The 14929-nt window shown below is 34.7% G+C and overlaps 1 protein-coding gene across 2 annotated transcripts in view; it reads right to left on the bottom strand.

Annotated features, from left to right (window-relative positions):
• The window catches only part of GABRG1 (gamma-aminobutyric acid type A receptor subunit gamma1), a 58199-nt gene that overhangs the window by 33988 nt on the left and 9282 nt on the right, over positions 1 to 14929 (bottom strand). For both annotated transcript variants that reach the window (XR_014955084.1, XM_021524837.4), the window contains exon 2: positions 6749 to 6897. Coding sequence is in view for 1 of the 2 variants with exons in the window: in XM_021524837.4 (XP_021380512.1) it covers positions 6749 to 6897 (149 nt within the window). In the remaining variant the exon portion in view is untranslated. The remainder of the gene's footprint in view (positions 1 to 6748; positions 6898 to 14929) is intronic.

The raw sequence follows: 14929 nt of genomic DNA on the forward strand, positions 1-14929 counted from the left end.
CAAGCATCTTCTTCTAGTTTGTGCTGGAGAACCAGAATGTGGACACAGAGGCTATATGTCCTTGTGGCCACTGAAATGAGGGATAATAATCATAGAGCTCTCCTAATCTTTTTATGGTATGATACGATAAAATAAGCATCTCTTTCAATCTGCAGATAAAAAAAAGTGGGAAGGTACAAACAAAAAGGTATTTTGACTTTTATGGGAGAGGGATCCTAGGTCTTCAGATTTAATTTTTTTATACAGCAAAATTTCAGAGATTGACAAGGGTTAACAACAAACCTAATTTCTGAAAATTCTAACACACATACAGAAAGAAAGACTGTAACATTGACATCCTTGTCAGATAAAATGACATGCAAGATGCATTTCCTAAATATCCCAAGATACCTTTTCCCTGTCAAGCTCACTTGGGAGGAAATTTGCCTTGATTCCAAATGTGGTTAATAATGTGAACATAAACCTGACAGAAATACACACTAGTGAGGCTGAAACAAAGGATTTTCTCTATGACCACAGAGCACAGAGTCATTTGACCACCATCCTGTGATCATGCTTCAGGGAAAGTTTAAACAGATTCTGGAAACCAATTTCTTTCCTGGGGAAAAAAAAATAAGTACTTCCTCCAATGATACTTATGGGTCCCTTCCAACTCAAAATATTCTGTAATTCTGTTATTCTTTGATTCTAAGCTGCAAAGGTTTCCAGTTTCTGCAGAGCTCATAAAGAAAGGTAGACAGCACAAGAACTCATACACACAGACTGAAATATCAGAGTAAGAAAAGAGTTTATCATGCATGTATATAATCATATATATAACGTAATCTTTTTATATATATCACATTCTGCAAACAGATATCCTCTTCCTTTAATTTGCAATCCTATTTATAACAGCAGCCCCACTGCTAGACCAGAACACAAGGAGGTGGATCAAAGTATATCTTGCCTTATCCCTCAAGTAATATTGAATACTTCATTGAAATACAACTCACAGGATTCTTTCCCCTCCTTCTCCTTTTTTCCCCCTCTCAATTCCAGTTATACTGAAGGAGCTAAATACTCTGCAGATGCAACCACTCCATTTCCAACAGTCTTTGCATTCATCTGCCAGTTTTACTACAAAAATGAATTGCTAAAATAATTCAAATATCAATTAATTACTCTAGATTGGAAATTTCCTGTGAAACCACACTATCGATATCTCAGCCACTGGCATCCCTTATTAATAGCTAAATTTCAAGTTCTGTCAGCGACACAATTTTTAATGAGGGCTGTGCCAATTTTAAGAAATTCTAACTTGCATCATGTAGTACTTCATCTGCCACAAGGGCTTTCCTGTAGTGAGCCACTCAGTTCACTTTGCCTTTTCCATACTGCTCTGAATAAGATTATTAGAAGTATTAAGAGCCACTGAACAGTTTAAAAATCTGCCTCTGTTGAAATTATTTTAATTGACATAAATGATCCAGAGAGACCAACTCAATTCAAGAGGACTGGAAGAAGCTTATTTTATTACCTTATTTCTTCTGTATGGTACAGAGAAATGTACTTCTGAATTAGAAGGCTTAATTAACACTTGTGTTCTTGAATTAGAAGTGATAACAGTTCATGAAAATGACAAACGCTGCAGGAAAATACCTTTTTGATACTTTGAGAAGAACAAATTGAGGTTTTCCAACCCTGATTGCTTTCTATTTTACTTTAAAACTTGGTATCAGCCCTGAAAACACAAGTAGGAAGAAGGCTATTTAACACATTCTGCATGAAGTGCAGAGCAGCAGTGCTCCAAACAAGGGGAGAAAGGTCTTGAACACTTTAAATATTTAATTGAAAGACAGTATGATGCAGGCTAGAGTAAAGCAAGAAGGTGAGAGGACAAGACAGTGCATATTCAAGAGGAAGGGGGAGACAGAGAAAGAAGAGCACAAAGGAGCAGCTGACCACAAGGTCAGCTTCTAAGGTAGCTAAAGCACACAGGGAACCTGTTTGGTAAGCCAAATCTAGAGAGATATAATCACTTTTGATTTCCTGCTTTGACTTGTTTTTTTCACTAGACTAGACTTCATCTGGTTATAAAAATTATGAAAAAAAAAGATTATTCCTGGTAAGAAAAATCACAGTGATAAAAATCTATCCCAGTCATTGACAAATTATTTTAGTAATTGCCCCTGATATTCAAAGTGCCTGGTTTTTAGCCTATATTTTTGCAGGCTCAATTTCCAGCTTTTAATATTTGATACATCTCTTCTTGCTACACTTAAGAGCTCTTCTTATCAGCTATTCTCATTCTATAAACACCTATCTCCTGACACAAATAATTATCATTATTGTAAAAGTCTAAAACATTGCACTTTTTATTGCTTAATTCTGCTATGTTCATTCCTCCAATCCATTACTTCAAATACATTCACCTAAAGCAGGGTAGTCCATCTAAATTCACTAACCCAATAGTTTACCACAATTACCTAATTTTCTAATAAAGGTCAAAGTCACATGACCTTTGTTTTTAATTAATGCTTCTTATGCCCTTTAACTAAGACCATTGTTGTAACTTCACCCAGGCTTATTTTCTTTGAGCATGTTTTCTATAACTCTTCATTACTTGCCTAAAGAGGCATCCCCTTTAGTGATAAAGCAGCTATTCATCAAATAAATTGGGTGACTACCACATTCAGAAATAACAGAGTCCTTCAATTTGTAATAGCTTTTAATGGAATAATACAATTATCACAATGAGCTATCTAAGATTATTACTGACATGGCTACTTATATTGAAAATTCAGCCTCAAGTGTCTATAGCAGGCTTCCAGGTCAACCTCTGAAGAATTTTTTCAAAGTGATTTTGATGAAAGCAGAGCCCTGTTCTCTAAACTTTTTACCCTTCTATTTAAAATAAATCTGTCTTTTGCAGATACTCCTACCCCATCACCTTTATTATTTCCATGATTCTCTATGCAGTGCACATGTCCAATACCTTCAACATTCCCTGAATATCTGTGCCTACATTTTGCTCTTGTATTTTGATTTTCTTCAATTCTTGGATAAAATTCTTAAACCCAAAACACATCTCCCTCTAACTTTCCTTGATATTTTTCTACTTGTTTTGCTGCCTGGAATAAAACTGAAAACCTTTCCAAACAGTGTTAAAATGAGAATGTTAAAGCAAGTCCTAAATGGAAAGCACTCACAGTGGCACAATATGGCAATATGTACATGTGATACAGTATTTCTACATTTTTATAAGGTTATTTAACTTGTATATTTAACAAATATTGTCCAATTAGAAAAACAGTTGATTAGGTAATTTCTTCTGTGTTCTGCCTCATTGGAGCCCCCCATGATCCTTTAGCCCTCCACTTATTGTGTTTACAATGTGTGGTGCAAAACAAAGTGTCCTCGCTAGACTAATAAATAGAATTTCAAGAATGTACTAGTAAGAGTTTGTTAAAAGATGGGAGAAGTCAGGAAAAGTACTAGAAGTTATAACTACATATTAACAGTCTGTGAAGTTACAAATATATGAGAAATATATAAAAATCTAAAAATTTTTAGGCATCACTTAGAGCATATTACTATTCTGCCTATATCATAATTTCATCACTGCTACACTACGAGCACCTGTTCAACAGATTACTTTCCAATACATTTATTTTTGAGAATTAGCACTTCTGATTGAAAATTCTGTATTTTCCATGTATTCTTTTTATCTCTTAGAACATGACTATTCATATTAGTGCACTTGAAAGATGTAAATATTTACCCATGCCCTGCTTATAGGGCAGTAACAACTATACAATTTTTTCCAGGTATCCAATTTTTCTACGTCCATGAGCAGTTATCCTTAAATTCCCACCATTCTTAAAATTTCCATCAATGATGATTTGTCTTAAACTGTTAATTGAAAACACCCACTGAAGTTGTAGATATGTGATGACTGTTTCCTATTCTTAATTAAATTACCAGGTAGCGCAGTTTTGTTTCACACATACACACATCACTGCTGGAAAAAATTATCCGTACATTGATAGAATAATATTAATATATCAGTATCCTTAGGATGAGAGGTGAAAAATGAGAAGACAGAATTCTTTCCTTTAAAAAGGGAAGTTCAAAAATAATAGCTACTTTGATGCAGGACTAGAGCTGAAATAGTGTGTTTATAAAATCATGCACCCAGAAGGTAATGTTACAGTGAGAATAATATTGCTTTATTGGTATATCAACACTCCAAGGTTGTATCTGTAATCAAACATATTTACACCATAGATAGGAGACTTTATCTGATAACTTCTATTACTTCATACTGAGTAGAAGAATGCCAGAACATTTATGTTCCAAACACATCAAGCCTACTACATAAACTGAGTTAAAGACTAGTAAGATTACTAAACATAGCCAAGGGTAGGAGTTAAGTAATTCCTACAACTCATGGATATTTGAATGAGAAAAAAAGAAAAATGGCAGAGTGGTATTCCCTTATTAAATTTCAGTATTGCCTCCAAATTCCCATTTTCATTTGGCTCTCCTTTAACATCTCCCTCAACTAATTGCGTGTTTAACAATGAAACTCTTATCTCACTCTGAGACATTGAAATTCTGTGTCAACACCATGAAAAAAACTTAATTCTGTTCTGAGATTCAAACCCAAAAAGTCCAAGTTCAAAACAAAAAGTGTTGCTATTGCAAATGAGCTTTGTAATTCAATCATAAGAACATCCTGTGGGATTCTAATGGTTTGAAAGATAATGAAAATTCCAGTTCAATAATCTTGTTGTACAAAAACTGACATACACTCTGAAGAAAGGAATCTGACACCAGATTTTAACCACATATTTTAAGCAGATTAAGATGAATAAACTAAAGCCTGATTTTTTTTTTTTGTTTGTCAAATAGATGCTGCAGCTCCCAAACAACTGGACAGAATGCAGTGCTTTCACCTGAAGTCAGAAATTTCATCTTACGTTGTCCAAAATTTCTTCCTTGTGGCAGAATCATACTTAACATTTGTTCTCTTCAAAACAAAGTGAATACTCCCAGATGTTTCCTTTTTTCATTACTCTGGCTGATTATTCATGGACTTTATGTTCTTGTATAGTGGACGGATGTTGGCCCCAGATAGCAAAGGTCATATTGCTACAGAACTTTTGAGAATAGGTACATTTATGTGAGAGAAGCTGGAAGTAAGTGTCTTTGTTTGGGAACTGATATTTTGAATCCAAAAAGCTGTACATTGACTTACTCACAAAAAGACAGTTTTTGTCCTATCAAGACTCAGAATATAACCAGAAGAATGAAGGTAAGAATTACATCAAAATTCTTCCATGCGCATCTAAATGCATTTGACATGTCAGAATAATTTCCTCTTCTGTATTTGTTCCATTTACTTGTAAGCATCATGGGGAGAGAAGAGAAAAATAATTCTCTATTCTTTCATCCCCACCTACAAGCTAATCATTAGAAGGAATCATAGAAGAGACAGATTTCCTCACAATCACTTTTCTGTCATTGCATCAAATGGGGAAAAACAAACAGTAAGCTAAACATTTGTCACACACTGAGAATTTAAGGGAAAACATGCTGGAGGACTTTTCATGTTGTCTAAATGTTTTTAGTAATTCAATTAAATGAACATGAAAGAAAAGACTTAAACCAAACTTCATGAGATCCACATGTGATTATATTTTGACAGGGAGAGAATTATTGCCTTTCAACATCTCTAAGATAACAGTCACCAATAAAACAGAACTAAGAAGTTTGGGAAAGAAAACAATTTGTCAGAAGCTTTCAAAAGAAGATGCATAATTTGAGATTGTGTCATTTTCTTCCCCTTCAAAAATGAAGCAAGTCTAGATTGTGGTGCTGTTTACAGACTTACATGGCATTCCTTTGATAGGGAATGCCAGGTACATCACAAATACTTATGTTCTCCACCTCTTCCTTCACATTTCAGGAAACAAACTCAGAGCAAATATATTGTTTTTCTTATTTGATCCTGCATGGAATGAGATGGCAAGGTTTCATGTACTAATATTTTAAAAACAAGATTCTTCCAAATATTTATGCTTAATATTTCTATGCAATATAAATATTTCTATATTTAATATTTATTATATATGTATGTTTTTAATATAATATTTATTTATATTTGATGCTTTGACTATTGAAAGACAAAATTGCCTTCCTACCAGCTGCAGTTTTTCTTCCTATATTCCACTAAAAAAAAGGGTCCTAAGTTATATTTTTAGACTCTTGAAATTTTTTTCAAAATCTTAGCTAAGGGAAGAAGACAATTGAGTTGAGTTATATTTGCTCAAAATAGACCAAATGAATTTCCTACAGTAAGAATAAAATGTCTAGGGATAACTCTTTAATTAAGTCTTAAAGACTTAAGATCCATTTTTGAAATGACCATGGCTGGCTTATATCTACAGCTCTTTCTGACAGAAGGTCTTTGTTAAACAAAGAAAATTATAATTGCTTTTTAGTGATTTATTACAGATTGCTCACTGTCCCCCAAAACCAGTACCTTCCATAAGAAAAAAAAGATTATAAATAGAACATGAAGTCTAATCTTGCATAGAACATTTTTTACTAGTTCCAGAAAATGACTGTACTTTATTACTCTTATATATAGCTTGCTATATTGAGTTTCAAATATTGCAATAAGCACAGTTTTGCCATCTTTGTCAAAATGCACACCATCTCTAGTTCACATTTTCTATTACACAGAATCATTTTTTGAGCTTACCCCCAATATCTGGCCGAAGCTTGTTGTCATATCCTTGAAGTAAGGAATCCAGTATGTGAGTTACATCACCACCATGGATCTTTGGTGCAAGGACCCATGTTTTATTCACTGTTAGATCTTCATCGTCCTCATCATCTGCTTTATCAGCTCTATGTCGTGTGATTAAAAACAAAACAAAACAAAACAAAACAAAACAAAAAAAAAAAAAAAAGATTGGAAAAAACACAAGACACAGTGAAACTGAATACACAAGAGTTGGAGAAGGAAGAGATAAAATACTGAACACTGTTTACAATAGTTTGTGCAAACACAAATGCATTCTGGTGCCAAAAGAAAGAAGCAGACCCTTATTTACAATATATATATATATATATTTACCAACATTTTGTTTTATGGTGTTAGGGAGTATTAAGTTTTAATAGAGGCATTTACACATCACCCATATAAAAAATCTCAAGCCATGAGTCAAACCCACAAAAGCAGCAGCAAGCATCATCTTATCATCAACAGTTTCCTGTTTTAAAACAAAAGTGGAATTCCAAAGCTTTTCCCTACACGCATTTTTTTTTTCAAGCAATGCTGCTAATATATCTAAGAGATGCTTATTCTTCATAATAGCATACCTATTGTATGCTACTTAAAAGAGCATTAACAGAATCTCCTTCCTAGTAGCCTCTGTTACATGATGTAAAACAGTAAGACTTGAATACTTATTAAACTCCATTCACATTTTAGGCAAGTAAATATTACATCCATGTGCTACAACTAAGCATCAGCAGAAGCAGAAGCTGCAGACATATGCCAATTAAGTATCTCTATGTATATATACATGGTATAGTTAACTGAAAGGAATGGTACACCATTTTCAGACCATTTTTTAGCTACCTATTTTATCAAGATGAAACAACTGTACAAGAAAAATAATTACACATTCATTTATTACCTATCTTTTAATTAGATAAGCAGAAATAGATTGTTAATCCCTAGATCATTTAAAAAATATTGCAGTACCTTGGCTGCATCTGCAAATTCACTCGGATATCACCAAAAGGTCAAAGAATGCCTGAAAGTAGTTTTCTTTCCATTTCAATCAAATGAGTATGGACTTCAGTACTCCTCCAGTGCTAAAAACTGCAATCTATATTACTCATCCAGTTTATTTCAAGGAAATGTTATGGGCTTGAGGTCAAGTAAAGTGCATGACTGATAGCAGTAACTAACAGTCACACAACATACCTTCACAAAGGGGCACTGGCTAGCAATTATAGAAAATATGCAGCCCCTATAAATCAGATCCAATGTTAACAAAAGTGCAATATTTCAGCAAAAGAAAGGAATTAAATTGCTATCCTTGTGCCAATTCACATTGTACACCAAAACTAAAAATGTTACTGCTTTATTAAGGGCTTCTAAATTGCACAGACATATGCTGCCCTCGAAACTAAGAGTGGAAATTTTCAGCAAATTTACTACAGGAAAGAAGACCACCAGTATGTTCCATGTGAAGAAAGGACAGAAAAAGTCAGGAAAGGACAGAGTGAGAGAAGGCATGCCTGCCTTTTATTGCAGCTATTTGTGGGAATGCCTCAAACCAGTCTGCGATAGAAAAGCCTTGCATCACCTCTTGGATAACACTAGCAAGTCTCACTGAAAATAAAAACTGTCATGGCTGTGGAAACTCTCAGTGGTTTTGGCATGCCTGCTTAATTTGGGAAGTGAAACCTTGCCACAGCTCAATAGGTTTCCAGAGGATGAACAAAAGGCACTGCTCAGATATCAGAGCTTGCATACCTAGCTTGCTGCAAAGTTGAGTCTATTATAGCAGAAAGTAATACCCAGTCTAAATACAAGGCTCACTGACAGCTTCCCTGTAACAGCCTGAAAAGTGCTTTCATTCTTTTAAATTGAAATGCAGCATAAAATACTTAATCTTTACTGCACTACATAGAGAAATGTCAGATATTAAATATTTAACATTTCCCATTAGCAGGATCCCACTAATGGGAGCACTAAAACTAGGAAGCTAAGTTTTGTAAATGTACACTCTTTCTCCCTCAGAGCTACCTAGTTCTTTAATATGTTGTTGCCACACAGCTTTTTTTTTACTATTATTATATCTATTTATGATCTGCTTGCACTTTTTGGCATCTAATTACATTATAAATTAGCTTACAGTTGCTCAGAGTGCAGAGGCAATCCCAGCCTTTTCCCAGAGGCACCAAGATGATGAGAAGTTAAAAGTTAATTTATAAGTAGCTCTCTAAGGAAAGACATATAACCACCACAAAACTGACCTTCTTCTTTTTGTCTTCCATCCCATAAACAGTAGAAGGTATAGTGAAAATAACAGAGCTCCTTATCAGGGCACCTGATTCTCTGGGTCAGCCCAGTTATTTGCAGAAAATTTGAAGCGATTATGACACTAATTTGTTCCACTTGAATATTTTTTCCACAATGCTATTAAGAACAGCAGAGATTTATCCAAAATGGAAAGTACAAGAGGTCATGCCATGACCACGTAAACCAAATAAGAGTTACAACCACAACACCTCAACTCACAGCCACTTGAATATCTTGACATTTCAAAGAGTCCTTAATTTTGTTTATAGATTCATAGGACAAATCACACTGGAAAGAAATCATGAGAGGTCTCTTTAGTCCAGCCTCCTGAAAAAGCAGGGCTTGCTCTGAGGTCACAGCAGGTTGCTCATGGCTTGATCAGGCTGGTTATTGCAGACATCCAAAAATGGAAGCTGCACAACCTCTCTGAGCAACCTGATCTCCACTTGGCTCTTTTCTATGATTTACTATATTTAAATAAACTGGAAATTTACAAGAAGAAAAAATTGCAAATAAAAACAGATTTCATATTTTTTCTTTCCATTTTTTCACTTTCTTTCTTATTTAATTGGAGGACCTCTGGTCCTCCTCCAATTTTAAAAATCTGAACTACTAATAGGCATACAATGACAGCTTATAGAAAGCTATTAATGTAATCCAGGAGGAGAGGGAAAAATTCCATCCCAACATCTAAGCAATTTTACAGGCACTAGTAAATAAATCCATTTAAGAAGATAGTTTTATTAGAGGCAACATTTTTTTTACTTAGTGTCTGACAAGCCTTGATTTAAAATGTGCATTTCTTACTATCTACATGGAACTATTTGATTTTATCTAGGAAATATTGTACCCTGGAAAAAGTGCCAACCACACAAAACAAAACACAATTGACTTCTATACTAGTACACAAGGCCAACAAGAGCTTGTGACTCACTAACCCATTTGCTAAACCAGCAAAGAAACCAACATGAATCAGATAATAATGTAACCCAATGTGGAAGACCTGACTTATTGCTGTTCTACATGGTGAAAACAGCTATTCTTACTCCATTCCTATTTTACTAGCCTTTTCAGAGGTGATTGACTGAGATTAACCCAGCTCACTGCCTGAATACTGTCATCTAAACTCACCTTTAAAATGCGTCCAAGATCACCAAGTGTGCAGTAAAGACTAAAATATCTCTGAAATGCTGATGGCACCCAGTTCTACAGTTTTGATTCCTAAACCACAGCAACAAGACTGCGGTAGGAATGAATGATGCTGAATGGAAGAAGGAAGTGACCAGAATATACAGAAAGACTTTTGTGCACCCTCCAGTGAAGCACGGCACACCTCCTGCCAACTTGAATTGTCAATCCAGTTGGTTTGGAGGGAATTGCACAAAGCTCCCTCAAAAGAGCACCTAGTCATGTGAAGAGAACAGGACAGGCACTGTGCACGTATTCACTTCTAGGAATTTGAATTACTAATATTTGTCATATTAAAGGGATTTGATTTAGTTTGTGCTAAAGAGAGAAATCCCTTCAGATGTAAAAAGTCTGCAGGACCAGTTTAAATGGTTTTATCAGTTAACAGACCTTGCTAAACCGTGTTCTATAAAGAAACATTCACTTCAGAAAACAAGATGGATCAAAACTGTTATTCCTTTACCAAGTTTTTGTGTATCTCCAGCATTTTCTCCAGGGTTTGGAATGGGATAAAAGGAAAAACAGAAGGCAGCAAACGTCATTCCTAACCAGAAGATAAAATGTTAAAATCAAGTATGTCATTCAATTATTTAGGGACAGTTAACTTGGGCTCAGGACTTTTTTACTTCTTTGCCATTAAAATAAATCTAAGAAACCTATGAAGATTAATGTCAATTAACTCCACTCCCGCTTTAATGGTAGCACTATCCTGTCTCTTTCACAACTCCAAGAAGAAAGGCAAACTTAATTAAAGATGAATTCTTTTCCTTTCCAAGTTCATGTAAAGGTTATTTCACTATACACAGAACATAATACTTGATCATCTCTCCATTTACTGTAAAATATATTTGTTCTAGCTAAGTTCACTCACTGTCTTTTTCAGAATGTCTGGGGAGATTATGATTTAGAACAAAACACTATCCTCAAACATTAAAACATTTCTTTTCCATGGCATAGTGCTACTTTATATCTATTAATACAGATGCTAATTTTGATTTTAATGATTTTATAAATAAGAAAGAGACCTCACTTCTTTCTTAAGAAGCTTGTTGTTGTAACACTTCAGCTACCCTCATAAACTCAACAGTAAACTGCCTGTACACAGCAAACAGCAATTAGACAAAAGGTGTCCCCATGATGCTCTCTGTCCTTCAACTAATTGCAAACATTACCATGACTAATAAATCTCTGGGCACAAGTGACTAAGGACTAAATAAGTCTTTTCAACTTTCATCAAGCAACATGCTTCTCTTCAGACATTAATATCATAGGGTTTTGTTCTCCTTTAAATATGAGAAAAATCAGTCATGTGACCTTTGTGTTGCAATTAACATCTGTCAAGTTATACAGTGAACTGGAAGATGAATATAGTGGAAGTGTTCTGACTGCTATTTGCATCATGCATGTCAAGATATTATACACAGAAGTACATGCATAGCATAAGTGAAAGTATTTAAATATAGCTAAGCACCAATTTAGTTGTCCATTCTCAGGGTCCTATTCCTATCCAACACACAAAAGGATATCCAGTCTTCCAAGATGGGTTGATGTATAGGGAACCTGTAGACCTCTGGAAAAAAAGAGACTTGTCAGGGAACCTGAGTTATCTCTGCTGAAGCTTCAACACTGTGCACAAGCAACTCAAGCTCTTCGTATCTGTGAGGTTTAGAGAACCTTCATAGTGGCCTTGTCTATTTGGAGATAGTGAAATACTCTGATGATTATTTAGAAAATAAATAAGGAGGAAAGTGAGTGTTTCAGGTAACTTCTGCTGAAAGAGCTAAAACAAATACAATTTTTGCCTTGTTGTCTTACACATGTGAATGAAAACAGTAAGGTTAGTTTTGTTACTTCATTTACCTGAGGATCTTCAGTTGCTTCAAGAGTTTTACCAACACAGGGGAAGGGCACAATGACACCTAAATGATGAAATATGCCATAAGACAGCTGTTATTCACTGGCTGTGTTCCCCAGTATATGCCCTTTGTCTAAATATAATGAAATTTAACCTTTATTTTCTATTACTTAAAAAAAAAAAATTCTCTCAACTTTCAGAAAAATTGTAGTGCTTCTTAAAGTGTAAACATGACAGATTACTTTGTTAGCAATAATACTGCTTCACAGGTTTGTCAAAATACTGCATTTAACCAGACTGGCCTTCATAACAATTCAGTTAAGACAGGTAAGGTTCCCAGGGAAGTTTACTAACAGGTCATCTAACCAGACACTAGATTGCTCTAGAACACCAAGCATTGTATGTCTGTAGGTGGTAAAGAAGTGCATTTCACGGCTCCATCAATCAGAGATCAGAGCTCACCTAACCCAGTCAAATTTCACACATCAAAAAGAACCTAAAGTTCTGGTGAATAGCTAAACATGGTCAGTGACACACCTATGTCCAGACTCAGACATTTGTACAAAGGATGGAGATGATTCTAGTTCAAAAGACAAAAATTCAAGTACTTAGTCACGTCATAGAACATAGTCAAGGCATAGAACCATGTGTAGATGAAAATCTGAACTCTAGCAGGATGGTAAGTTTAAGAAATGCCTGAAGCAGAACAAGTTCCTTAAGTACAGAGAAAAAAGAAACTTCAACATGGAAGGAATGAGTAATTACTCTCATGTCAGCAATTTAAATAATATATTTGCATATGTTCCTGAATCTTCTTAAAATAAAACATGGATGTCAGATAGACCTATAATATCCTCAGAAGCTGAAAAATTACCAGCACTCCTTCAGGTATGCAAATACTACTCTCAAATAGCAAAAATAAGTAGGACCACATAGTCATGACTCATAAAATAGAGCTCAATTCCATTTTTCTACAAAAGACTTTCTTGAAAGCTCACTATCACTGCTAGCTGTCAGTAGTGTCAGTAGTGAATGGTTTAGACATCTCTCAAGACTTATCTTTCAGACTTTATGGCTGACTTCATAGTCATCAGTTCCATTACAATTCTGTGGAAGTGAACTCTTGCATTTCATCATCAGCATCTTCACTGATACGCTTTATGTATCGCAGAAATTTTCTGGGAAAATGAAAGTAACTGCAAGCAAAAAAATACAGCTACTGAAAATATGTATCCAAAAAGCATTACTTACTCCTTGTTGTCCTGTGGGATATAGAACCACTGATGTTATAGTCCTTCCTCTTTATCCTTCCTAAACTGGTTTAGATATTCTCTTGACAAAAATCTCTTTTCTCTCCATCCATTCCATCTCTAATATTTTCATCAATTTCCCACCCTTTCTGCCTTACCAGACTTGGGCATATTCTTTTGTGTGTCAAAATGTATTTCTCTCTCCCCCACTGAAGTATGTTTTACTTATTCCCTGTATCTTTTTTCCAGTACACCTACCACATACTGTTAGGTTGTTTCTTCTGAATACACATAGTGCCTTGTGCTCTTAGTTTTATTTCATATTTGTCTGGCTGCTTATAATTTCCTACCCTGCTTATTCTTTTCCTTCTTCTTCGTTAGTGTTTATTGGAGGAATTAATTTGGACATTAATTATCAGGGAAAAATGTGGGAAAAAATATTAGGATTTCCTACACAGAAATATTTGAACACTAGATTAGAAGTATAAGCTACACAGGGAAGTTTCCTTGGTATTAAATAAGCTTTGTTTCAAAAAAATGAACAATCATAGCAATAACAGAATGAAAACATGCACCTCTGTGTTCACTCCCTGTAACAAAAAGTGTTGCCTGTGTATCTGAGCATTTAGACTATTAACCTTGAGATACCTTCATACGCATCACAAGTATTGGGTAATTAAGATTTTTGAGTCATTACATCTTTAAAGCACATCTCTGAAAGTTATTAAACATTTTCTCCAACACACAATAACTTCAGTCCAACTAATTTTAATCACAGTGATACCTTCACTTAAAAGCATTACCACATTTCTCATAAAATCTTCATCATCTTTGTGCTACTTATATATTAAAAACTAATTCAAAATTACTGAGCAATACAACCACACTAACTCTGAGCACTTAATAAAGGCACAATCTGATTGCAAAGAATATTTATAGAAATGTGGATTTTTAACAAGAAGAACAGATACTATTAAAGCTATCTTCCAGGAGAACAATTTTATTCTGAGATCCACACAAGTTGTTCTTCTCAAAGTCAATTTTCACATAATGCTGCATACTGTTTGAAATGACACTGGTCAAACGCTATTAATTCAAATGGATTTTACAGATCTCACAAAATTGTCATAAAGACTCAAAGTATCTCAGATATTCGCTATCCAAACATAACATAAAGTTTATCTTCTCTCCCTGAAAGTTCATCCAACACTGATATGGTCAGACCAGCATAACTGCTGCCTCTACTCCTATCAAGCCACTCCTATCAAGTCCAGAAATCAATTCACAATTTTTCTCACATCTGTCTAGCTAAGTACAGGTAATTCTCTGCACCACTTCAGAGCTTCTGGATTCTCAAATATATTCAGCTTGATTTGTATAGCAATCTTACTTTGACCATGTCTTTATCTCCATATGTGATGATAAAAATACTCGGTTTTGTAGACCCGAGGCAGAAAACTTCCTGTTTCTACATCCTCATTTTTGTGCTACAAGAGACAGCGCTTTGCACAAATAACAAAACAATACAAACAAATAAACAAACAAAAA

Source organism: Lonchura striata, chromosome 4 (assembly GCF_050655825.1).
Source record: "Lonchura striata isolate lonStrDom1 chromosome 4, ASM5065582v1, whole genome shotgun sequence".
NCBI lineage: Eukaryota > Metazoa > Chordata > Aves > Passeriformes > Estrildidae > Lonchura > Lonchura striata.